Here is a 23083-nt window from a genome sequence, read left to right as displayed (position 1 = left end):
TGATAGAAATCTTAGGGCTTCCATCATGGTGAGAAAGCAAGGGGATCGGGAGGCTTATATGGAACAGACATGCCATTTAAAACCTGGGTCCCCTTTCTGCAGGCTTTTGGGAAGCAAAATGGGAGACGAGAGGCACCACTGCCATTGGGGCAAGGCAGGTCAGGTCAATGGCATTTGGAGAATTTGCTGGCTTTTGCTACAGCTAGTTAGGAGGGTTGACGGCTTTTCTTGGGTGTAGGACGGTTCCTCTTGGGAGCTGGAGGAGGTTTCCTGGGAGCTGTTGGAGGATTCCTGGGAGCTGGAGGAGGTTTATTTGGAGCTGGAGGAGGTTTCCTGGGAGCTGGTGGAGGTTTCCTAGGAGCTGGAGGAGATTTCCTGGGAGCTGGAGGAGGTTTATTTGGAGCTGGAGGTTTCCTGGGAGCTGGAGGAGGTTTCCTGGGAGCTGGAGGAGATTTCCTGGGAGCTGGAGGAGGTTTATTTGGAGCTGGAGGAGGTTTCCTGGGAGGTGAAGGAGGTTTCCTGGGAGCTGGTAGAGGTTTCCTGGGAGCCGGTGGTGGTGATGACTTCTTGGGAACTGGTGGAGGTTTCCTGGGAGCTGGAGGAGGTTTAAGTGGAGCTGGTGGTGGTGACTCCTTGGGAGCTGGAGAAGGTTTCTTGGGAGCTGGTGGTGACTTCTTGGGAGTTGGCGGTGGTTTCCTGTGGGCTCCTGGATGCGTTCTGTGACCTCCTGGATGCTTCTTATGGATGTTTGGCTGCTTCTTGTAGACTATTGGCTGCTTCCTGTGGACTTTCGGCTGCTTCCTGTGGACCTTCAGCCGCTTCTTGTGAAGAGGTGGCGGTGGTGGCGGCGGCGGCGGAGGTGGCGGTGGTGGAGGTGGCAGTTTTGGCTTTGGTGCCGTTCGTGAGGTAGCTGGTGGTGTTGCCTTGGGCGTTGTTGCTGGTGTTGTTGTTGTCGGGATGGGAGGTGGTGGCATTTGGGGGGCAGCTGGTGGTGGCATTTGGGGGATGGCTTGCAGTGGCAGATTGTTGGGTGGCAGTTGTACTGTCACGGCACCCGAGCTTTTCATGGGACTAATCAACTTCATTGCCAAATATCCCTGAGAAACAAAAGGAAGAGTGAGACCTAGGACAAGCTGGTGGTCACTGCAATGTACAGGCTTACCCTGCTTCGGGAATACAAGCCTTCTGTAGATTCAGAAAAGCTTTATTCAGTAAGCGGAGAAAAATCACAGCACATAGTGGTTGTCAGTACGTAAATTTTCCCCCAGTTATCTAGTATAATTAAAGTTCAACCAATTCACCTTCCACAGCGCTTGCATCCCATTCATCAGCATACAAAAACATCTGTCTTCCCAGGATGTCCTTCATGCCAAGTTTCAGCTTCCCACCAGAACTATCCTGGTAACTTGCTACTCATGGTTTCTCCTCACATATCTGCTCATTATCCTAGGCTTTCACTGCCACGGCTGCCTCCTATGGAAGCCTAGGGTTTATGGTCAGGGAAGCTCTGAAGTGCTTTGGCTGGGAACCCTCAATAGCTCTCTCTAAACTACAAATTCCAGGATTCCATGCTAGGTAACTCCATTGTGGCTGAAGCAGAATCATAGCATTATAACTGATGTTGCATGAAAGACCCCCAGTCACCTTTGTGGCTTGGAATTCCCTTCCTTTCCCCAGTAGACTTACAGGAGCTGAATAGATGAAGGCTGCGAAAAGCAAGAATACAAAGACGCAGCAAAAGAAACTTAAGATCTTCCACTTGCTCTTCTGCCAGATGAGGAAGTGGAGACTCTTCAAAGGGGCAGTGAACCAAAGGAAAGAGGTCTCTGGCCTCCTGGTCAAGGGAAAAGGAGAGGGACAAGGCAAACTGGTCAGATGGCACAGTAAGTCCAAACGCATGTTTCCACCTTCTTCTATTCTGTTTTTTGGTGGTTCTCCACATATATGAGCCACCTTCAGGTTGAACCATTGAACCCCAGTACCATCTGGGAATGGATGGAGATGGATGAATGTTGCCTCACATATATAAACCTACCAGAGGACATCTTCCCCAGGCCCCTCCTTGGTCCTGGAATTGGATTTGGGTCTGGAAGGTGGCCTCAAAAGCAGTAGAACCCAATAGTCCTTGGAAGCAGCCCTCCATTTGCTGCCCTCTAGATGGGTTGGACTGAAACACCCACTGTCCCTTGTGCTGGTTGATGATGGGAGTTGTAGTTGAGCCCATCTGGAGGGCACCAAAATGGTGTTTTGGTAAAGAGATCACCCTCTCCAGCATCTGTATCAGAAGGCACCTGGAGGCTGAGTTCTTACTCTGGTGGCTTCAGGACTGGGTTCATGTTTGGCTCTTCTCTTCCTAGTCCAGCTGGTCGCTCTTCAGCCTCCTCCTCATTCAGCAACTCAAGGGTCATTTCCACCTTACCCTTGAAAACCAAAAACAGAAGGACACAAGGATGTAAATGCCTATATCATCTTCACATGCAAGGACAAATAATTCCTGTAGTTTTCTTCCTGCTGGAGAGAGAGAGGGAGAGACTGGAGAGTTCTGTGCCATATCCCCTCAGTATTCATATGCTGCAAAGTGTTCCAGAGCATTATCCTGCATGGAAATATGTATGGTTTTGCTGTGCAAAACCCAACACAACACATGATCTGCAGAGGAAACAGTGCACCTTCAGCAAGGAACGCATGAAAAAACATGGGTTATGCACAGGATAAACTGTGCATTACTGTGTAGAACAATTCCTCTGAACACTTTGCAAAGCCAAAAGACCCAGGAGGAGCTGAACAAAACCCACACTGCTGCATTATACTTCCTAACTATGTGATGCCACTGCGGTGGGACACAGAAAAGGGCCGCTCCAACAAGCCTCAATTCATGGGTAGGCATATTTCGAGAGGCGCTTTCTCCAACACTGAGGTCCTAAGTCCTTTAGGGCTTTCAAAGGTATGGGATAGGACTAGGTGGCCCTTGAGGTCCCTTCCAACTCTTTGGGAAATAAAGAAAAACAATCCAAGCTGAGCATGGATGGCCAGGCTGTGGGATGAGATAGCTCCCAACCCAACTCCATCACCAAAGTCTGTCCCATCTTAAAAAGAGAGCATCTTGCCAGCCAGGTTGGATTAGCCCAGTGCTTCTCAATTATTTTCTGTCATGCCCCCCCCAGGAAGTAGAAAACATTTTGCGCCCCCCGCGCAACTGTAAATAGTATCATTTGTCTATAAAATTGTTATATGTTCTGTATCCTTATGGAGCCTCGTGCCCCCCCCCCGGGGGCGCGCCCCACTATTTGAGAAGTACTAGCCCATATGCCAGATCCCCAAATCTACCCGAAACTTGCCGACACCCGTGGCTTGTCCTTCTCGAAGACGATGCAGGGCCACCAGCCCCTCGTGTTCTTCTGTGTGAACATGGAGATATGTTTTGGTTTCTTGCGCCTGAAAAAAGAGGTGGGGGTGACCGTGTTGTCTTCTAGCACCATTTTCACGGTGCAGTCTCGGGGGCGTCTGGCGGGGCGAGGCATGCTGTTCAGGTTCAGCTCCAGTATGCCTGCAAAGGGAATGAAAGGCAATAACATGTACATTTTGCTCTCCCTCTCCAACCATCCTCAGACGGGCCATCCAAGGTGTGACCCTGGCATGAATTTTGACACCTTCCGGGCCAACACCCTTGTATTTTTTGAGCACTATATCCCAGGAAGAGCCTTTGTATGTATCCACACTGCAGAATTAAAGCGGCTTGACACCACTTTAAGTGTCCTGGTTCCATCTTGGGATCTGGAATTCGGTAAAGTATTTGTTCTCAAGAGCTTTTTATTTTTTAAATTTTATACATTTAACTCGAGGTGTGAATTTGTTTCAGTATGGTAAATAGTTAAATTCTGTTTTAATGTTTACTTTTTGCATGCATTGAATGGTGTGCTTTGAAGCCGTGAGCTGCTTTGAGTCCCAATTTTAGGGGAGAAGCAGAAAATAGTAGAAATAATAGTGATAACAACAACAGCAACAACATACATATACAACAGAGAAAGGGACCAAAAATTGGTCTCTGTTGTTCTTGCAGTGCCTTGGGACCAAAACATCCTTCATTCAGTTCAGGATTCTTCCTACCTAGAAAATCATCCGCTGAAAATTTGTCATTGTCCCAGATCTGGATAATGAGTTTGGGGGGCACTTTCTGCATGGTCTCATCCAGACTCCAAAAGTGTTGCTGAAAAAGAAAGGGCAAGGGAGAGACGGCTAAAATAAGAGTGCCCACCCATGGGTACATCCAATCCAATGCGATAGCTGCGGAAATATTGTCAAGAATATGTCAATTCTTGTCATAGAATTGTTAAAGGCTTAACTGTTTGGAAGGGGAGGACTAGAAGAGTTGGGGGGTCTTTATTAACTAGACCCAACTTTGCTTAGCTTCCAAAACCAGATGAATTTGGGTGTCCAGGCTGGTCCTGACAATTTGCACCCACCTTCTTGGTGAGGACCAGGACCTGCTCCATGGGCAGATATTCCATGGGAAAGATAAAGCGCCAGTTGAAGTTGCCTTCTCCCGAGAGGGACCTGTAATGGACGTCTGTCTTCTGCTTGTCCTCTTCCAAGCCATCCAGCCACCTGGGAGCCAGTACCAAGGAGATGTTGGGGTTGGCCAGAGAAATGTGTTTGTCTTACTGCAGGTTCCGGAGTGCATCAGCTATAGCATTTAGCAATAGCATTTACATTTCTATACTGCTTTAATAGTGAACTCAGCATTCTCTAGGCAGCTTACAATCTGTAAGCCAATTGCCCCCAACAAGCTGGGTATTCATTTTACCGACCTATGAAAGAATGGAGGGCTGAGTCAACCTTGGAGCCCTGCCTGGGTTCGAACTCACAACCCTGTGGCTGCAGTAATGACATTTAACCGCTGCATCACCAGTGCTCCCTATGGATGTTGCATTATCCCAGTGTGCTGGTAACTTAGGGACAGGGGATCCTGATCCACCAATATATTAAAGTGAAACCATGACAATCTCCTCTTGGAGCATATTGTCTAAACCAGGAATGGAAAATGTATTGCCCTTCAGAAGTTGTTGAGTAGCATCTCCAGCCAGCAAGGCTAATGATAGATACTCCCACTTTGCCCCAATGATAGAATATATGTATAGTTTATAGAACCAGTGTGCTGTAGTAGTCTGAGTGTTGGATTATGGCTCTGGAGGCCAAGGGTTACCCCTGTGATAGGTTCACCTTAGAGTTGCCATAAGTCAGAAACGACTTGAAGGCACACAGCAACAGCAACAACATACTTTATTGCCTTTGTAGTTTCCCGCGTACCCTTTGACGTAGATGTCGCTCATCCTGTCTCCAAAAATGTTGGTGTCTTCCAGGTCTACGTCTTTGGTGTTCCAAATGATGACACGCAGTTCATACCTAGAGAACAGAAGGGCAGGCAACTGTGGAGACTGGCAGGAGTTTTAGGGCAGGGAGTTCACAACTCCTAGTTGCCCATGCTAGCTTGTGGGAATTCTGGGTGTCATTGTAGTCAAAACAGTTAGGAACTTTTGCTTGCTGTCTCTGAGTTCACTTCACCTACCTCTTTGGCTGCCTTGGGGTGATGTCAAAAGGAGGTCCTGGCTCACCTAAGGCTTCCGGGAAGATGTCAACCCACATCTGCACTTTGCCCTGAGTATGAAAGGGGCACAGGATTTAAAGTGGTGTCAGACTGCATTATTTCTACATTGTAGATGCACCCCTAGAAATTAACTAGAGAAGTAGTTGGAGCTTGCAATGCTAGTGATGGGATGAATGTCCTCCAGCACACCAGATGGCAGCCCACCAGGTTTTAGGCTGCGTGGCACCTAGAACCCATGTTGCCCTTCAACTCTCAGTCTTGTGCCCTCTCAGCACCTACTGCTTGAGACAGGTGCCTAATGATAGGACTGGCAAGGGAAAAAATTAGGAGGAGACCAATAAAGTCAAAAAGGGGATAGTGAAAAACTGAAATAAGGGCTGGGTGGTTACCTGGTCAATCCCAGGATGGGCAGTGTTGTAAAGAGTGCGAGTCTCGATGTGTTCAGGCACCAGCCCACAAGTATGAAGAAGGTGGAGGGCAAGGCGTTCTTTGGCAGCTCCCAGGTAGTCATGCAAAGGGGCTTGGGTCTCTGGAAATGGACCAGCAGCAGATTTTGAAGCAAGCCAATGCACATTCTGCAATCTGTATGAATTTTGCAGATGGAGCCAGATTGCAGGATGGAGTTTGTATTTTTAAGAACTACAGGTGGAGTCTGGAATTCCAAAATATTCCACCAAAATGCCACCCATTGTTGCTACAGAATGCAAAGGTAATTGGGGGAATCTGGTACCAAAATACTCCAGGAGCAGCCCAAAGTATTCTGGCTGCTGTAGGTTTCTCCTTCTCTTTCAAATGGTGTGGTGCCATGACTCACGTTCTGGCTAATAGCAAGCAGGCTAGATTAAATTATGGAAAGTTGGGAAGCCACTAAGAAGAAATAACCCCCTCATTTCACAATTACTTTCTATCTTAATCTCCAAACAGGTTCTGTGGCCATGTTCTAGAAGAGTTTACTCCTGACGTTTCGCCAGCATCTGTGGCTTTGGCATTTTCAGAGAAGAGGTTGGCAGGTTTTGCTCTAGAAACCTCAGAGCCTGGGATGATCCTGAATTATCCCTCCGTGGGGTGTAGTAGTTGGAGCCTTGAGTACAACTCTGGAGACCAGGGTTCGAATCCCATCTCAGCCATATAAACCCACTGGGTGGCCTTGGGCAAGTCACACTCTCTCAGCCTCGGGATGGCCATGGCAAACCCCCTCTGAACAAATCTTGCCAAGTAAACCCCAGGATAGGGTCACCTTAGGGTCACCATGAGTCAAAAATGACTTGAAGGCATGCAAGAACAACAAGAAAGAGGGGAGATCACAGGAGAATTCACAATGCAATAAGAAGGGGCCACACTTTTACCCTTGTCAGTGTCTGGAAAGGGCAGATGAATGGGCAGCAAAAGACTTAGGGGGCTGGCAGTGGTTTCTCTGTTGTGCTGAGGTCCTAAGCAGATGCCTAAAGATACAGATGGAATCCATGCCCCAATTCCTTAGGTCCATTTTGAGCTGCTTACCAAAGTCAGACAGGTGGTAGGTCTTGCCCATGAAAAGGGCTTGGGTTCCATCTTCATGTATCGCTGGCAGAGGTAAGTTTTTGGTTCGCGCATAATTGTTCAAGAGCTCAGTGGGGAGAAGCTGATCTCGCCATTCACTGGGACCAGCACTGCAAGAAGGGAAAGGGAGCATATGAGCTCAAACAGCATTAGACATAAGGGTGCGTTTTATTAACTTATAAATACATTGCAATATAAAAACACACTAGTGTGGCATCATGGTTTGCATGGTGGTCTAAGACTCTGGAGACCAGGGGTCAATTCCCAGCTCGGCCATGAAACCCACTGGGTGACCCTGAGCAAGTCACACACACTCAGCCACAGGGGAAGGCAAAGGCAAGCCTCCTCTGAACATAGTTTTTTGTGGGTTTTTCGGGCTATGTGGCCATGTTCTAGAAGAGTTTATTCCAGACGTTTCACCAGAATCTGTGGCTGGCATCTTCTCTTTTCTGGAGCAGAAAACAACAGCAATAGCAATCCTTGCTACTTACACGCAATAAGTCTGTGGAAGTCCGCAGTTTGCCCCATAGCGAGAGAGGAGCCGGTTTTCCAAGTCGATGGTGGTGTCCCCGATGTCGTCATCTGGGGGAAAGATGTCGAAGTCGTAGAAGGAGATCTTCAAGTCCTTTTCTACTGGGATGCAGCAGGAGAGTTCATACATTCTGTGGGCAAGAGAGAAAAGCAAGGAAGGCACAATTCCTTTCCCCTCTCTTTGCATATCGGTTGCTTGCTGAGATGGTAAGTCGTCGGCAGGTGTGTGTATCTGTCTTTAATAACATGATGCATATGCTGCTTAGCATATTTGTAAGGGCCTCTTCTGAAGATCTCAGGACCTGGGCAGACTTTTATGGAGTATTATGACCCAAAATCCTATTGCCAGTTCCAACGACTTCACTGCTGTCATGCCATAGCCACTCCTCTCTACCAGCCAGGCTGCCTCTGGCATGGTGGGTTTGCAATGCTGCTGTTTCTTGGTGACCCACCCTGGGTCTGGCATGGCTGTTGGGCATGTGAGAAAGGAAGGTGACATGCCAGACCTGGAAGGGGTGTTGGGTGGCAAGAGCACCCCATCTCCACCAACGACCGCAGCCAATGGGTGGCAGAAGTGGCCTGGCCAGCTGTGTTCACCCCAATTTCAAGTGTCACCCAGTGCAGTCTGAACCCCTTGCACTCCCCTAATGACACCCCTGGCCAATGCCAGCTAGAGTTGAGACACTGGATCTACTGGATTTATCTACATGTCGACTGACCACTGACCACTCGACAGGTGTTTCTGGAGTTGGATAAGCCAGACCTACCTCCCAAAGACAGGCTCCAAGGTGTTGGGAATATACTCCTCTCTTTCTCCTACCCGCTTCTTCCCTATCTTGATCCAGACGTAGGGATCGCACTGCAGGGAGACAGTCCAGGGAAGACATTAGGAGGCAATCTCCATGGGCTGCGGGTACAAGGTGTTATCAGTGCTGGGCACCTCATTCTGACTTCAGAGCAACTTGGCAGGGATGATCAGAGGGACCAGATGGGAAGGTCATCATCGGTACATCTTGCTTTGGGTTTTCTGGAAAACCCAAAACAAAAGGTAAGTCTTTTTAATGCAGGCAAGGGGCAGAAACCCCAAATAGGGTCTGGACATTCTGCAAACAGCCTGGACCCAATTTGGGGTTTTGTGCCTGTGTAATGTGAATTCAGGGTTTGTAAGTAATGTAGACAAGCTGTTACTGCATATGAAAAATATGGTGTGTATAGACATCTGGAGATCCTCCAGTGTGACTCTGGTCAACTTTTGCTGGAGGTATATTTATGGTGAAAAGTGACTTCTGTTTTGCTTTTAAAAGCATGACATCTTTCTATTTTTGAATCCTAAACTTTATGCCATTAGGAAGGTATGGTCTGCAAAAAGAAGGTAAGGAAAAGAAATGTAGACAGGATTACCAGGCCATTTCTGTCCTTTGGCTGGAGGTTAAAGGCCCGGATAATGTAGACCCGGACCAAACACGACTGGCAGACATTTTGGGGAAGCTCCTGGAACTGGCGCGGAGGAGATGGGATGTTGGGATCTTCTGGGATTGGATAGATTCGGAAAAGCCCCTGCAAAAACCAAGTGTTACACTTAACTGCCCCATGAGTAGCGTTTCTCAGAAAGCTACAAGATCAGCATGAAAGCCAGAAAATGTCACTTCATCCTGGCTGGGAAACGCATGCAAATAATGCTGTTTGGCTCCATCCTACATAACATTTTAATAAATACACATTCGCTGGAATTCTGTCGGAGTCTTACACATGCGTATGTTCCCCTATGAAAGCAGATGCATATTTTTGTCTGACATGGGAATGTCCACATTAAGTTCAAGATTGTGGAAGCAGAACTACGCTTGTGCTGCCATCAACATTTCCATAATTTTTTGCCATAAATTATTTAATGCACTAGGTGCATCTAGTTCATTAAATAATGCATCGGGTACATTACATAATTGATGGAAATGTGAATTTCTATAAATTGTTTAGACTGCTGATGCAGTCCCAGGATCAGATTTTAAACCTGTACACAAAGCAAGGGCACTCCAGGTCGGCTCTCACCTTGAATTCGCCTCCGACTACGGGGTCCTCAACCGTCACTCGTCCTCGGTAGAGCTTAAAGGTCTGGCAGAAATCTTGGAAGCCTTGAAAGTCTGGAACTTCCTCCAGTTCACAGTTATAGATCTGAAAGGAGCAAACAGCAGATGTTTAAAGACAGCTGTAGCTGTTTATCTCTCTTTGCTGTTGCTGTTGTTGCATGCCTTCAGGTCGCTTCCAAAGGGTTGTCTGACCCCTAAAGGGGTCACGACCCACAGGTTGAGAAGTGCTGCTCCAGTACATAGTCCTGCCTTGCCTTAGTGACTTTGATATTAGACATTTGTGATGGAGATGGACAATTATGCCCGCCATTCTCCCTGGCCGTCTGCCATCCCTAATACACTCACCTTCACGGTATCAAAGCCCCTCTCCAGGTAATGTCCACTCTTTGCCAGGTCACCCATAGTCACATAGTACTTGCTCCACCAGTCGACTTCCTCCTCTTCCTCATCCACCACATCCTAGTAGAGAAACAACATGGAAGCATTGGGGTCATGTCCACCAACGCTTCCATATCCGAATGGCATCTCTTCAAAGTCAAATGGCATCCATCTTGCAAAAAAACAAAACAAAACACCCCAAAGCAAATGCAGATTTTTCCAGAGGTCATCACACCGTCTAGAAGTGTGGTGGCCACCAGACACTCTTAGTTACAGATCGAGGAGCATGTTTCCACAAAAGCATACTGTATGTAGGGATGGATGAGGAGGTGCTTGAATTATTTGGAGAGAAGGCCAGAGGAGGCTCCATACAACTTTGTTTGGACTTCAACCCCTTTCTTCAGATTAATCTTTTCACATCTGGGCTCCTTTCCACACAGCAGATGTCCATCTGGCACAACTTCAGATACATGCCACAATGGGTTTGTTACTCCTTAGAGTTAGCAGCAGAGATTGTGTTATTTAACAAAGAGCTTCGAGGGAATATCAGGGTTAAAACCTTGACTACTTTGCAAAAAGACTGGGTGCTTTCTGATTCATAGGGACACAGGAGTGTCAAAATCTTAGCTACCATGACCTACCTTCTCTTTTTTAAGCTTCATCCATGACCACGGCTTGTAGAAGGTCTTGTTCAGTTGCTACAAGGAATAGCAAAATAATGGGACTAAGATGGATATCAATAAGCTAGGATGTGTCCAGAGAAGGACAACTAGGAAAGTTGGAGAAAAGAAGATTGAGAGGTGGCAGGTATCTTTAAACATCTGAAGAAGTTTGATGTGGAAGAGAGCATGAGACTGTTGGATGCTCCAGAGGATGGGACCTAAGTAGTAGTATTCTTTGGGGACTTATAATGGTGTCAGTAGGACTTATTTGTTGTTGCTGTTGTTGGGAGACTACTGTAGCCATGTCTCACAGCTATGTCTCCTGATAGCCAAAACCAAACATTGACAAGAGAAGGGGCTCTGATTCCAAGGTGCAGCCATACTTACCTTCTTTTTCTTCGCCTTGGAAATGGCTGTTGGTAGAAGGAAAAACACACAAGAGAACATGGAATTAATAGCAAAGCTCAAAAGGTGCGACGCTTGGAAAGAGCAGGAACAAAATCCAACATATTGCTTTGGACAGATATTTTTATATATTGTCTTCTGGACTTTTCAAGCTTATCCAGCCCTGTACTACAACATCAATGGGGCTCTCCGAACATCAGCTGCGCATGTGAGATAATGTAATATATAATATCATATCTCATATATACGTACGAGATAATATAACACAATCCAGTTAGGACTTGGATTGGAGATGAATACCGTGTGCAGTAGGCTATATTTCAGAGGAAGGAACTGGCAAAACTGCATATGTCTGCATGTTGGAGAGCAATTTCTAGAGATCAGGGCTCAAATCCCCAATCGTCCGTGGTGACTGAAAATATTCTACAATACTATAAATTTCAATAGCAAACTTTGATTTGGCCATTTTATATAAGGGGCAACATTTTACCATGCCATTGTATTCAATGGGACTTGAGTATCCAGAGATTTTGGTATCCACAGGGGTCCTGGAATCGAATTCTAGCAGATACCAAGAGTAACCGATTCCAGTGGGGTTTTTGTGTGTGTGCAAAATGTTGACTTTGTGCAAACTAATATATTAGGAGAGGAAAGTCCCCAAATATGAAAAATGTAATGACAGTTGCACATTATCTTAATGGCCTGCCTTGCTGTGTTGAGACCCCCGTCCTCAATGAGGCTGAAAACATTGACAAGGGTTGATTCCAATCTTCAGTTCCCAGGTCCTTCCTCCATCAAGGTAAGTAGTTCAACCCTAACAAGAGTCCCCTTGCAAGCTATTGATAAGGTGATCCATACCTCTTTCAGGTAGTTTATGGGCCTTCTTTTCTTCCCAAGGGTCGCAGTAGTACTGGTGCAGATACCTCACACTTGCACGCCCCACAACTGGCTTGTATCCAAACTCTCTGTGATCGATCACCGTCAGCTCAATGGGAGGTGCGTAGTCTTCATCTACAGGCAGGTACTAAAGGAGATAGAGAGGGATTCGATGAGCTTCATTCCAGAAGAGAGAAAGCAATGCATCTATGCTCTTTTCTTGAATTTCTGGGTGCTGCCCAGTGCAGTGGTCCTTAAATACTGGCATTCTATTTGGAAATGTTACTGAACAAGGGACAAGATGAACACCTCTAGGTTTTTGTGCAGCTAGTAACCAGAACACCACTTCTTATAAGGAGCACTGGTCTTAAAGGGTCTTACCTAAACAAGTATTGATGGCTCCACATCATGTCAAAGCACTTTCATTCTCTTCCAGTTGTAAAAGAATGGGGCAGAGTGGTAAAAACGTCCCTTTTGCAAAACAGTTTTTTTCCAGCATGGCAAAAGGGATGCTTGTACAACCCTCTCCCATGCTTTTATGGCTGGAAGAGAACCAAAGTGCTTTGGTATCATGCGGAGACAAAAGGATAAATGTGCTTCTCTCCTTTTGCCTGCTGGGTTTGTTTTTAATGCAATAAGGCTCTTATTCTGTGGATAGCAGTGGAAGCAGAGTTGCATATATTGCATCCATGCCTTGTCTTTGCAAGTTGTAGTTATGTAAAGGGATATCTTAGCACCTTTGAGACTAACTTGAGAGAAATAAAGAAGTTGGTAATAATAATAATAATAATAATAATAATAATAATACATTTTATTTATATACCATCTTTCCAAAGGATCAAGGCGGTTTGCAAAAATGCAAAAACAATTACATAAACAATTACATTAGCCATGGTAGACTATAGAGCCTTATTGCATTAAAAACAAATGCAGTTACGGGGGCAATGCCCCATCTGCCCAAATTGCAGGGCCACCCATTGCAGCTCAAGTCTTAAGATGCACTGCCTCCGTGAACATCTGGCCCCTAAGTCTGTGCTAAGGACTAAAATGGTCACTCACCACTTTCATGAGATAAATGTTAATGGGAAAATTGGGGTTCTCCTGGAAGTTCTTGATGATTGGGGTGTGAATGCTTTCCCCTCCACATTCTATGATGAGACTTGGGTTGTTGATGACCAGCAAGTTGTAGTTCTTCATGTCCCGCAGGCCCCAGGCCAGGATCTGTCAAAAGGTCAGGGCCAATATTAGGACAAGCTAGGTCAAGGGACAGAGGGACAGTGACCTGAAATGTACACTTTCCTTTGGCAGAAATTAGAAGATCATAGAGTTGGAAGATCTCTATGATCTTCCCAAGGGACATCCAAGTCCAACTCCAGTCTGCCATGCAGGAACTCACAGTCAAAGCACTCCTGACACAGAGCCATCCAACCTCTGTTTAAAAACCTCCAAAGAAAGAAACTCCATCACACTCCAAGGCAGCATCTTCCACTCTTGAACAGCTCTTACTGTCAGGAAGTTCTTCCTAATGTTTAGGTGGAATCTCTTTTCCTGGAGCTTGCATCCATTGTTCTGGATCCTATTCTCTGCAGCAGCAGAAAACAAGCTTGCTCCATCCCCAACATGAATTCCCTTCAAATACTGAAACAGGGCTATCATGTCACCTCTAAACCTTCACTTCTCCAGGCTAAAGCTACGACATGAAGGCACACAACAGTAATAACAAGGAACGTACAAAGCCTTGCTCACCTCAATGGCCATCAGCCTCAAAATGGGACGGATTCCTTTTGGGATGGTGTACATCCCGTCCTTCCAGGGAGGAGGAGGGTGTTTTCCCAAAGAGCCATCCTATAGAAAGGAAACGTAGGAAGCCTGGATGAAATGAGCCTCCCCTTGTTTCTCATCCTTTAAGAATTACACTCAAAAGGTGGGGAAACTGTACAAAATTCTCACCAATGTGTTATTCTTCCCAACTGGGTTTCCAGAGTGTTAGGAAACCCAGCTTTATTGCAATTAAATTGTGAAATTTTATCATTTACTGTATTGTGTATTTTATTATTTTTATTGTTACCCGCCTCGATCCGCAGGGAGACGTGGGCTAATAATAATAATAATAATAATAATAATAATAAATTAATTGGGAAACACATAATTGTGAATATTCTTTCCATCCTCGTAAGGTGCTTTTGCATACCTGGCTCCCTAAAGAAGCCGATGCAAAGTCGGTTTCTTTTTCTTATGGTTGTTGTTAATAGAGGCTATACAGGAGGTTTGCAAATTAACCTGAGTGCAATATTCAGGTTGAATCTCCTTTATCTGGAATCAAAAATTTGAAATACCCCCAAAACTCAAACTGTTTTCATGGGTGGCTCCATCCTATGGGATCCTGGGATTTGTAGTTTGTTGTGTCTGAGAGAGAAGGCTAAATAACTCACAGAACTACAAATCTGAGAATGCTATAGCAGAGAGCCATAGCAGTTAAAGCGGTGTCAAACTGTTTTTTTCTGCAGTGCAGATGCAGTCCTGGTCCCAAGCATTTCAGATAAGGGAGACTCAACCTGTATGTTACACTTCTTTTACCTTCTTGTCTAATAGAAGCTCAAAAGCCGCCAGGAGATATCCAGCCTCCATTTCTTCTTTCAGGATGATATGGCTATGGAGACGAGGGATCCTTCGTGAATTGAGGTCCAGGTAGACGACTGGGATGCTCAAAGCCCTCCCCATGACATAGTCAGAACGGCCCTAAAAACAGAAACCCAAGGCCTGGATTGTCCAGATATGTGAGCGGGATTTATTAATCCAGATTGATTAACAAAAAGAACAAAAAGTCCCAGATTTTCTTCCTGTTCTTTCTGGTATTTCTTTTCTTTTCTTCTCTGGCAGAGAAGTCTAAATACAATTGGCCCTCCTTATCCACAGATTTTTCCATTCATGGATTCCAGTATCCACGGCTTAAAAATACTGCAAAAAAGTATAAATCCCCAAAAGCAAACCTTGATTTTTGCTATTTGATATAAGGGGCACCATTTTGCAGTGCCATTATATTTAATGGGACTTGAGCATCCACGGATTTTGTTATCCAGGGGAAGTCCAGGAACCAAACCCCATCAGATAACAAGGTCCCACTGTACTTCACAAAACAATGAATCCCAAGACTACACAGCACACAAGTGGCATTAAAATACTATAGTGTGGTGTAGAGGTCTGAGCATTGGACTACAGCTCAGGAGGTCAGGTTTCGAATCCTTGCTCAGCCATAAAACCCACTGGGTGACTTTGAGCAAGTCACACTCTCTCAGCTTCAATTGAAGGCAATGGCAAACCTCCTCTGAGCAAATCTGGCCAAGAAAACCCCAGGATAGGTTTGCCTTTGGGTCTCCATAAGTCGGAAACAACTCCAAGGCGCACAACACACACAACTGGGTGGTGTGAAAGAGACCTCAGTTTGTGATAGTGAGTCTTTTTGTCTGTTGTCTATCAGTCCGAAAGCCAAAAGAACCAGCTACGTACCGTAGGATCGATGTCTACGATCTCCACGGCCACAACCGGAGGGTCCTCCTCGGTTGCCCGGGGGTCTCCATAGATCATGATGTTCTCAAAGAGGAGACTCTGGTCCCACAGCGGGTGCAGCGTGCCGGGTACAATCTTGGTGCATTGGCTTGTGTGAAGGAAGGAAACGTGGGCCACAGGATCTGGCGAAGAAACAAAATGGCAGAGGATGGGCAGTTCGGTACGATGGACTCAGAGGTTATCTTTATGCTTTAAAAGAAAGGAGAGGAGGAAAAGAGGAGACACTGACTTCATGTGATGGCCCAAGACTGGAACTGTTGCATGACATATGATAAAGTCCTAGATATCAGATGTGATCGATGGGATGAGTTTGGACACAAGGAAAACCCGGGATAGTTCAAGAAAGGGTTGGGATGCAAACTTGCAAATATATAGGCAAAATCAAAACCAGTCAACCAACCAATCAATCAATTGGAAACTCTCGATACTTCCATAGACTCTCTCCCCTTCTGGATGTGTGTCTTTCGAACGCACTGGACCGAATGAACACTGACATGGAGGTGAAAGCAGAAAGGAATTCAGTTGTATAGAGTAGGAGAGTCCGTTTTTTAATGCCACGCACCTGCGGAGCCGCTTGCGTAAGCGCCCACAAGATCCCTTGCCTGGTAGATGTAGCAACGCAGCTGGAAATAGACAGGACCTGCAGGAAGAAGAGTGTAGATGAATTCTATTTTCCTTACGGTTTGCAAAAGTAGCTTCTCGGAAACGAACCATTCAGGCTGCATCCACACTATAAGAATAATCCAAGTTGACACCACTTTAACTGCCATGGCCATGTGCTATGGAATACGGCCATTTGCCGTTTTTTGAGATATTGTCCCTTTTCTGTCAAAGAGCTCTGGCGCTTCACCAAATTACAATTCCCAGCATGGAACCTTGGCATTTAAAACAGTATCAACCTGGATTATTTCTGTGCTGTGATTGCAGTGTCGGAAGAGAATACTCTTCCCGTCTCAGTCTACCCCCAGATTAACACTCTTTCTAACAGTGAATTTAGGTGTTGAAAGCCTAAATCTGGTCTGTAGCCCAATCACAATTTGTTACCCAGATTTTATATTCTACACCTCTGTCTGTCCCTAAGCAATTTTTATCTATCCTTGGCCACTACTCATGAATAATTCCAAATTAAAAATACACACATTATTATCTGATGGGTTAAGAACCAGAGGACTGTCAGAAAGTGAAATTGGTTGCAAAGTGAAACGGGTTTTTTAAAGCTTGCCAATGCAAGACTGGACACTAGATGGTGCCAAGTTGATTGAAACAGTAAATACAGAGGGCAGCCAGTAGTTGAAAGAGAGAACCATACAATATGAACTCCTGTCAACACTGGCTCTTAGAAATTAAAACACCTGTTTTAAAATTACACTAAAACTGCAACAACACGGAAACAGTACCATTAGATCCTCCGTATGCAATCCCTGGATCATACTTTTGAGGGCCCTGAAGCTCCCAAACTCTTCACTGTTCTTTAAAGCATTTGGGGTGATGTTGAGGCCATCGTTGCACCCCCAAACTATGCAGAAAACCCCTCAAATGTGTGAAGGCATGCAAAGATACCTCACCATACTCCTACAAGAATCACATGCTACTCTCAACTACCTCTAGTTTCTTCTGCAAAATGGTGACAAGAGAGGACCCAAGATCGCTTTCTGTTGCCATTTTGGGAAGCTCACCCCAATCTAGCTTGACTCACTTTTGAAAATGCAGAAAAGGAGAGGCGTGTTCATCTTCAAGAGGGTCTGCGAGGGGTGCTTCTCGACTTCTTTGCCCTCCTTCTTCTCGTCTTTCTTCTCGGCCTCCCCTTTCTTCTTTTTCCCCTCCGCTTCCACATCCACACCCTGAAGAAGAAATGCTATACAATTGTGCTGGAAGACTTAGAAAATGCTTAAAGAGCCTATGTTTTTTTCAGACGTGGGTAAGTGAAACTGCAGGTACTGGCATTGCAGATACAGGGATTGTTCTATATTTGTAATGGTTTTGAACTGGTTTTAAATGGGATGCCTTTGCAGGTGGAATCTCCAGCCAATCAGTGGGGCATATTCTCATTTCGGGTTTTGACTTGGCATCTGAGTGCTGCAGGAATACATTTTAAAAGTCTTTTATAATAATTGTTATTTATTGGCTTAACTGGCTTTTTTGTTTGCATGCCGCCCTGAGATCCTCAAAAATAGGGTGGGATGACATTTCCAGCTCTGTCTAGCAGAGGGCCTATTAACCAAGGCCCCGTTTACAATGCAAAAGGCTGAGGTCTGCATTTGTTGTGTGCCTTCAAGTTACTTTTGACTTATAGAGACTCTGGGGCGACCGTGTTCGTGGGGTCTTCTTGGCCAGATATGTTCAGAGGAGGTTTGCCATCGCCTTCCTCTGAGGCTGAGAGAGTGTGACTTGCCCAAGGTTGCCTGCCTCTTAACTATTAGCATCTATGCCAGGGACCCTGCTGGCAGCTGGCTTTTCTTACCAGAGAGCCCTCCAAGAGGAATATGGCTGCTTTTTGGCCGGGCGCAATGGGCGCAAGCTTCCTCCTCCAGCACCGGCGGCGAAACACATCATCGGGTTGCCGCTGAAGGTGGAATCTCCATTCAGTCAGAGGGGCATATTCCCACGTTTCTTGTTTCGACTTGGCATCTGAGTGCTGCAAGAAATGGAAGAAGGAGAGGCTGAAACGATCCAAGGAAACCTCAGGGGTCAGGCCATGAAGCCTTTCCCAATGCCTTTATTTTATTTCTATGCCAGCATGGTGTAGTGGTTTGAATGTCGGACTACAACACTGGAGACCAGGGTTCAAACCCTGGCTCAGATATGTAAGGCCACTGGTTAACCTTGTTCCTTGCTGCCTTTTTGCCTGTCGTCCACCTTGCCAGTGTGAACAAAGCCCGCATCGTGGTCCCAGGTGCCTAAGCCAGTTACCAGTTGAAGGAAAGATGCCATGTTCTCCTCCTGGTTCTCCTTCAACAAGTTCCGGTAGCGCTTCCGGAGCCAGCGCCGACGCCGGTGAGTGTGGTAGGTCTTCTCAGCAACGTTCCAGGTGTTAGGAAATTCGGCAGGTGGGATGGCAACACCGTACTCCCAACCTGGGCAAGGAAACATGTTTTCATGAAACCCTGCACCAGGGATGGGCAAAGCATGGTTTGTGGGTCACATGTAGTAGTCACCAGGGATGGTTTTATGGCTCCCAGGTTGCCATAGGGTTCTGTCTTTTTTGCTCCAAATGCCCTATAGAGGCCCTGGAGAACATTTGTTGGGAAGTCCTAGGGAGCTAATGTGGTTTCTGTGTTGGACTGTGACTCCATAGACCAAGGTTCAATTCTCATCTCAGCCGTGAAACCCACTGGGTGACCTTGCACAAGTCACACTCTCTCAGCCTCAGGGGAGGCAATGGCAAACTTCCTCTGAACAAACCTTGCCAAGGAAACCCTGTGATAGGTTTGCTTTAGGATTGTCATAATTTGGAAATGATTTGAAAGTACAGAATAACAACAACAAAGGCCAGTTTAAACCCAGGAAAACCTCTTTTCTTAAAGGAAGTGAACAGGACTCAGATATCAGAGAATACTATATGGCCTTAACTAAGCAGAAACAGAGACTTGCCAGCATCATCCACAGCCCGGTTCAACTCCACTTTCCAGTCTTCTGCAAAGATCCAGCCTTTGGGACATTCAATCTCTTCTTTTGGGGGACTAGGAGTCCCACTCTAGAAAACCGAGAGAAAAACAGGAGTATAGAGACCGAGAAAAGCAGGATCCATTTCTATGCCCTGAAGGTCTACCCATATCAAAAATTATGTTTCAAGAAGGCAAGCCATTTCAAAATGTGGACTGGGAGAAGGAGAATTATTCAGACCAATATGGTACTAATTCTGGAGTTGCATTACAGGTTGAGTCTCCCTTATCCAAATTGCTTGGGACCAGAAGTGTTTTGGATTTTGGAATTTTTGGGATTTTAGAATACCTGTAGATGGACATAATGAAATCTAAGATGGGACCCCCAAGTCTAAGCACAAAATTCACCAATGTTTCATATACAACAGGCCCTGTGGTTTGGTTCCAGGTTCCCTTGGATACCAAAATCCATGGATGTTCAAGTTTCATGATACATAGTGGCATAGCATCATGAATATTTTCAATCCGTGGATGCTTGGATAAGAAATCCATGGGTACAGAGGGCCAATTGTGTATACCTGATACGCATAGACTGAAAGTCATTTTATGCACAATATTTTAAAAAACAATTTCGTGCATGAAAGCAAGTTTGTGTATAGTGAACCACCAGAAAGCAAAGGTGTCACCAGCTCAGCCACCCCTATGGACGATTTTGGATTTTGGAATATTATGGGTTTTGGATAAGGGAGACTCAAAATGTTCTTCTCTCTGCCACTTACTGCATTGCTGAAAGGGACCGAGGCTGCTTTCCACTGACGTCCCGGCTGCCGGCTCTGGTTCTCAAAGACCTCCACCAGCACTTCTGTGAAGTTTGTCTCTTTGTCCAGCAACAGCCTACTCACAAGCACAACAGGGCAAGGTTACTGGGATTTTGCTCTTACTTTACACAAACCATGCAAATACAACACATCATTTCTTGCTGTGGCTTGCTTCCTTGCCTGATGCACAGACACAAATAGAGGAACCATCTGAAGGAAGGATGGAAAGCATGTTCTTAATTGTGTCATCTTTGAAGAAGCGCCCCATAGACAACAGAAATGTTAGTCTCCATGAGATCCCCCCCCCCCCACATTTCAGGAAAATCATCACCATCATCATCATCCAATGTTTTTCTGCAAACAAAGCCCAAAACCTCTCAACACTTTATCTGAGAGCCAGCATGGCATAGTGGTTTTAGCATTGGACTATGACTCTTGGAGACCAGAGTTCGATTCCATGAAACCTACTAGACCACCTTGGGAAAGTCACACTCTCTCAGCCTCAGTGAAAGGCAATGGCAACCCTCTTTTAAACCAATCTTGCCAAGAAAACCCCATGATAGGTTTGCCTTAGGTTCGCCATAAGTCAGAAACAACTTGAAGGCACATAACAAAAACACACCAATTCACCTTCTTTGGGGCTCCACAGCCCATTCTCCATCCCACTTCCAACCGAGAGGCAGCTGGAACTTTTCTTTGGGGAGACTGATCTGTCCGGTTACATCTGAGAAGTTGGGATGTGGCACCAGATCCCGTGTCCCCCAGATGCCATGGGTCTTCTTTTGGTTCTCATACTGAAAGAAGCACAGGAAAAATGCATTGTACTACCAGGGCTGTTTTAAATGTTTTGCAATTTCCAGCCACCCCTCCTGCAAGGAGTTCAGGCTGATAGTCACGGTGCATCTCCCCTTGCCATTGTATCCCTACTGCAACCCTGCCAGGTAGGCTAAACCAGGCCCAGGGTTACACAGCGAGCTTTGTTGCAGAGGGAGGATTTGCACTTGGGTCCCCCCATCAACCAAGTTTAAACTGGGCCCTTCTCACCGTCTCGGCAAAGACGAGGATGTGACCTTCGCAGCATTTCATGAACTCGGCACTGTCAGACAGCTTGCCAAGCCACATTCGCACTCGGAGCAGGGCAGGGATAGGGTTGTATGACCCTTTGACCTGAGGACCCTGTGGAAGGAAATGTAAAAGTTATAAAGGCATAGAGCCCTGTCACCATCATCAGAACAGCAGAGGAGCTGAGAAATGGCTCTGCCAAGGTTTATACAAAGCTGGCTTTCATGACTTCATCAAGGAAGGTTCCTTGTGGTCAAGAGATTCAAAAACATCTCAATATCGGAGGCTCAGAAACCATAAGAAATGGATCCGGTGCCATTATTGGGCTTTTCAATAACTAACCAAAAAGAGTCAATTGTTGTTGTGTTGCTCCAAGTCATGTTTGACTTGTGGCAGCCCTAAGGCCATAGAGCTTTCTTGGCAAGTTTCTTCATTTGCCATTGCCATCCTCTGAGGCTAAGAGAATGTGACTTGCATTGATCACCCAGTATCACAGATAACAGAGCAATGGACTAACAATAACAACATTTTTGTATACTCATAAAACTATATTACACGCTTTGACAGCCATTACGGAAGTCCAACATTTTTGGTATCATGTGATAATACAGCATAACAAATTTGAAATTCTTCAAAATGTCTTCCATGACATTGACATGGGATGTGTGGAAGCAATTCTATGTAGTTTAGATAAACCACTTTTACCTCCCAACTTCTGTTACCCTTCTCCTCTTGATTTTGCCTCCTGCCATTTAGCTTGCAGAAGTTACTACTGCATCCTCTCTTAGCTTGCATTTCATTCACTCACTCACTCACTCACTCACTCACTCACTCACTCATTCCTTTTGCCATCTTGACTCCAATTGCTTGGCCACCGTTGCACCCACGAAAGTCTGCAATACCATTTTGGCTTCTAAGTCGGTCTGATCGCCATCTGATTCTTCCCGTTGGAAAGGATAAAACTGACACAGAGCCCAAGAGCCACCCACCTTTTGTTTACCTGCATGAAGATGGTCTGGGTCTTGCCACACAGCATGCCTCTGGCATGGGGCCCAAATCTGGAGAACATGATGGTGTTTGGCTTCACCCGGGCATAGGCCACCCGCTTCTCGTCGCACAGCATCCAGATCATCACGTCTGGGATGCAGATTTGGGTCTAAAAGAGATAGGAAAGATGGGAAGCCAGAGGTCACTCACTGGTGTTGGGTTTATTTTCAAGACCCACGTTCATCTCCCAAGGAAGTTTTGGTGTCATTGAAGCCCGAAGCGTCCTATTCAGTATGACTTTTGCTTGAGGTCGCCTAGCAATGTCTTAAACGCCTTTAGTCTGTAGATCCAATAATTGCAAGCGTTCTCCATTTATCATTTAGATAAGCCATGACAGGTTTCCAATCATTCTTAAAGCTTTTCCCTTTTAGGAGGCAAGTTGATTTTGTCGCTTGCTGCTACCATAGCAATTCATGGTTTTTGTGGCTGAGCGGTGATTCGAACCCTTGCCTCTCAGGCTGCTGCCACGCTGCAGAATTCATGCAATTTGACACTGCTTTAACGGTTGTGGCTCAGATCTCGGCTAACGGACTAATAAAACGGATGGTGTAGTGGGGACGTTAATCTAAAGCAGGAGAAGCACTGTCCTAGATGTACCTCTGTGATGGCCAGGGCAATCCTAGTGAGCCAACTCTCTACTTTGGCGATGAGTTTCTTCAGAGGAACCTTCCAACTTGTCTTGTCCGCAGCCTTGGCGATCTGGTGGAGGAGTCGCATGCGCAGTTTCCGCAGCTGCAGGTCGAGGATGGTGGCTGGTGCCTGGCCTTCTGAGCTGGGAAGAGGCCTTCTAATGGAAGGAGAGGAAAACTTGCATTAGAGGCTTGCATAGTGGAAGAAAATAAGAATATGGCAGCCTGACATAAGAGAAAATAAGAGTATGGCAGGCTCCCACTGCAACATTGATTCT

General features: G+C 45.9%; 1 protein-coding gene across 1 annotated transcript in view; it reads right to left on the bottom strand.

The window, feature by feature from the left end:
- Nucleotides 1-206: 206 nt before the first annotated feature.
- Nucleotides 207-23083, bottom strand: part of FER1L5 (fer-1 like family member 5) — a 35977-nt gene continuing 13100 nt past the window's right edge. The window contains exons 22-53 of the mRNA XM_089538183.1: nt 22774-22963; nt 22130-22285; nt 21112-21243; nt 20698-20861; nt 20029-20143; nt 19239-19341; nt 18558-18721; nt 18109-18282; nt 17344-17488; nt 16210-16287; nt 15588-15769; nt 14658-14819; nt 13827-13925; nt 13140-13301; nt 12063-12228; nt 11187-11212; nt 10779-10835; nt 10105-10218; nt 9722-9844; nt 9077-9232; nt 8443-8534; nt 7636-7806; nt 7106-7254; nt 5995-6134; nt 5567-5655; nt 5308-5403; nt 4464-4605; nt 4108-4207; nt 3339-3547; nt 2311-2420; nt 1687-1834; nt 207-1097 (exon numbers count right to left, since the gene is read on the bottom strand). Coding sequence (XP_089394309.1) covers nt 207-1097; nt 1687-1834; nt 2311-2420; nt 3339-3547; nt 4108-4207; nt 4464-4605; nt 5308-5403; nt 5567-5655; nt 5995-6134; nt 7106-7254; nt 7636-7806; nt 8443-8534; nt 9077-9232; nt 9722-9844; nt 10105-10218; nt 10779-10835; nt 11187-11212; nt 12063-12228; nt 13140-13301; nt 13827-13925; nt 14658-14819; nt 15588-15769; nt 16210-16287; nt 17344-17488; nt 18109-18282; nt 18558-18721; nt 19239-19341; nt 20029-20143; nt 20698-20861; nt 21112-21243; nt 22130-22285; nt 22774-22963 — 5005 coding nt within the window. The remainder of the gene's footprint in view (nt 1098-1686; nt 1835-2310; nt 2421-3338; nt 3548-4107; nt 4208-4463; nt 4606-5307; nt 5404-5566; nt 5656-5994; nt 6135-7105; nt 7255-7635; nt 7807-8442; nt 8535-9076; nt 9233-9721; nt 9845-10104; nt 10219-10778; nt 10836-11186; nt 11213-12062; nt 12229-13139; nt 13302-13826; nt 13926-14657; nt 14820-15587; nt 15770-16209; nt 16288-17343; nt 17489-18108; nt 18283-18557; nt 18722-19238; nt 19342-20028; nt 20144-20697; nt 20862-21111; nt 21244-22129; nt 22286-22773; nt 22964-23083) is intronic.

This window comes from Sceloporus occidentalis, unplaced genomic scaffold, assembly GCF_023333645.1.
Source record: "Sceloporus occidentalis isolate IW3139 unplaced genomic scaffold, rSceOcc1.0.p SCAF_9, whole genome shotgun sequence".
NCBI lineage: Eukaryota > Metazoa > Chordata > Lepidosauria > Squamata > Phrynosomatidae > Sceloporus > Sceloporus occidentalis.
This window is presented reverse-complemented; position numbering and strand designations above follow the sequence as displayed.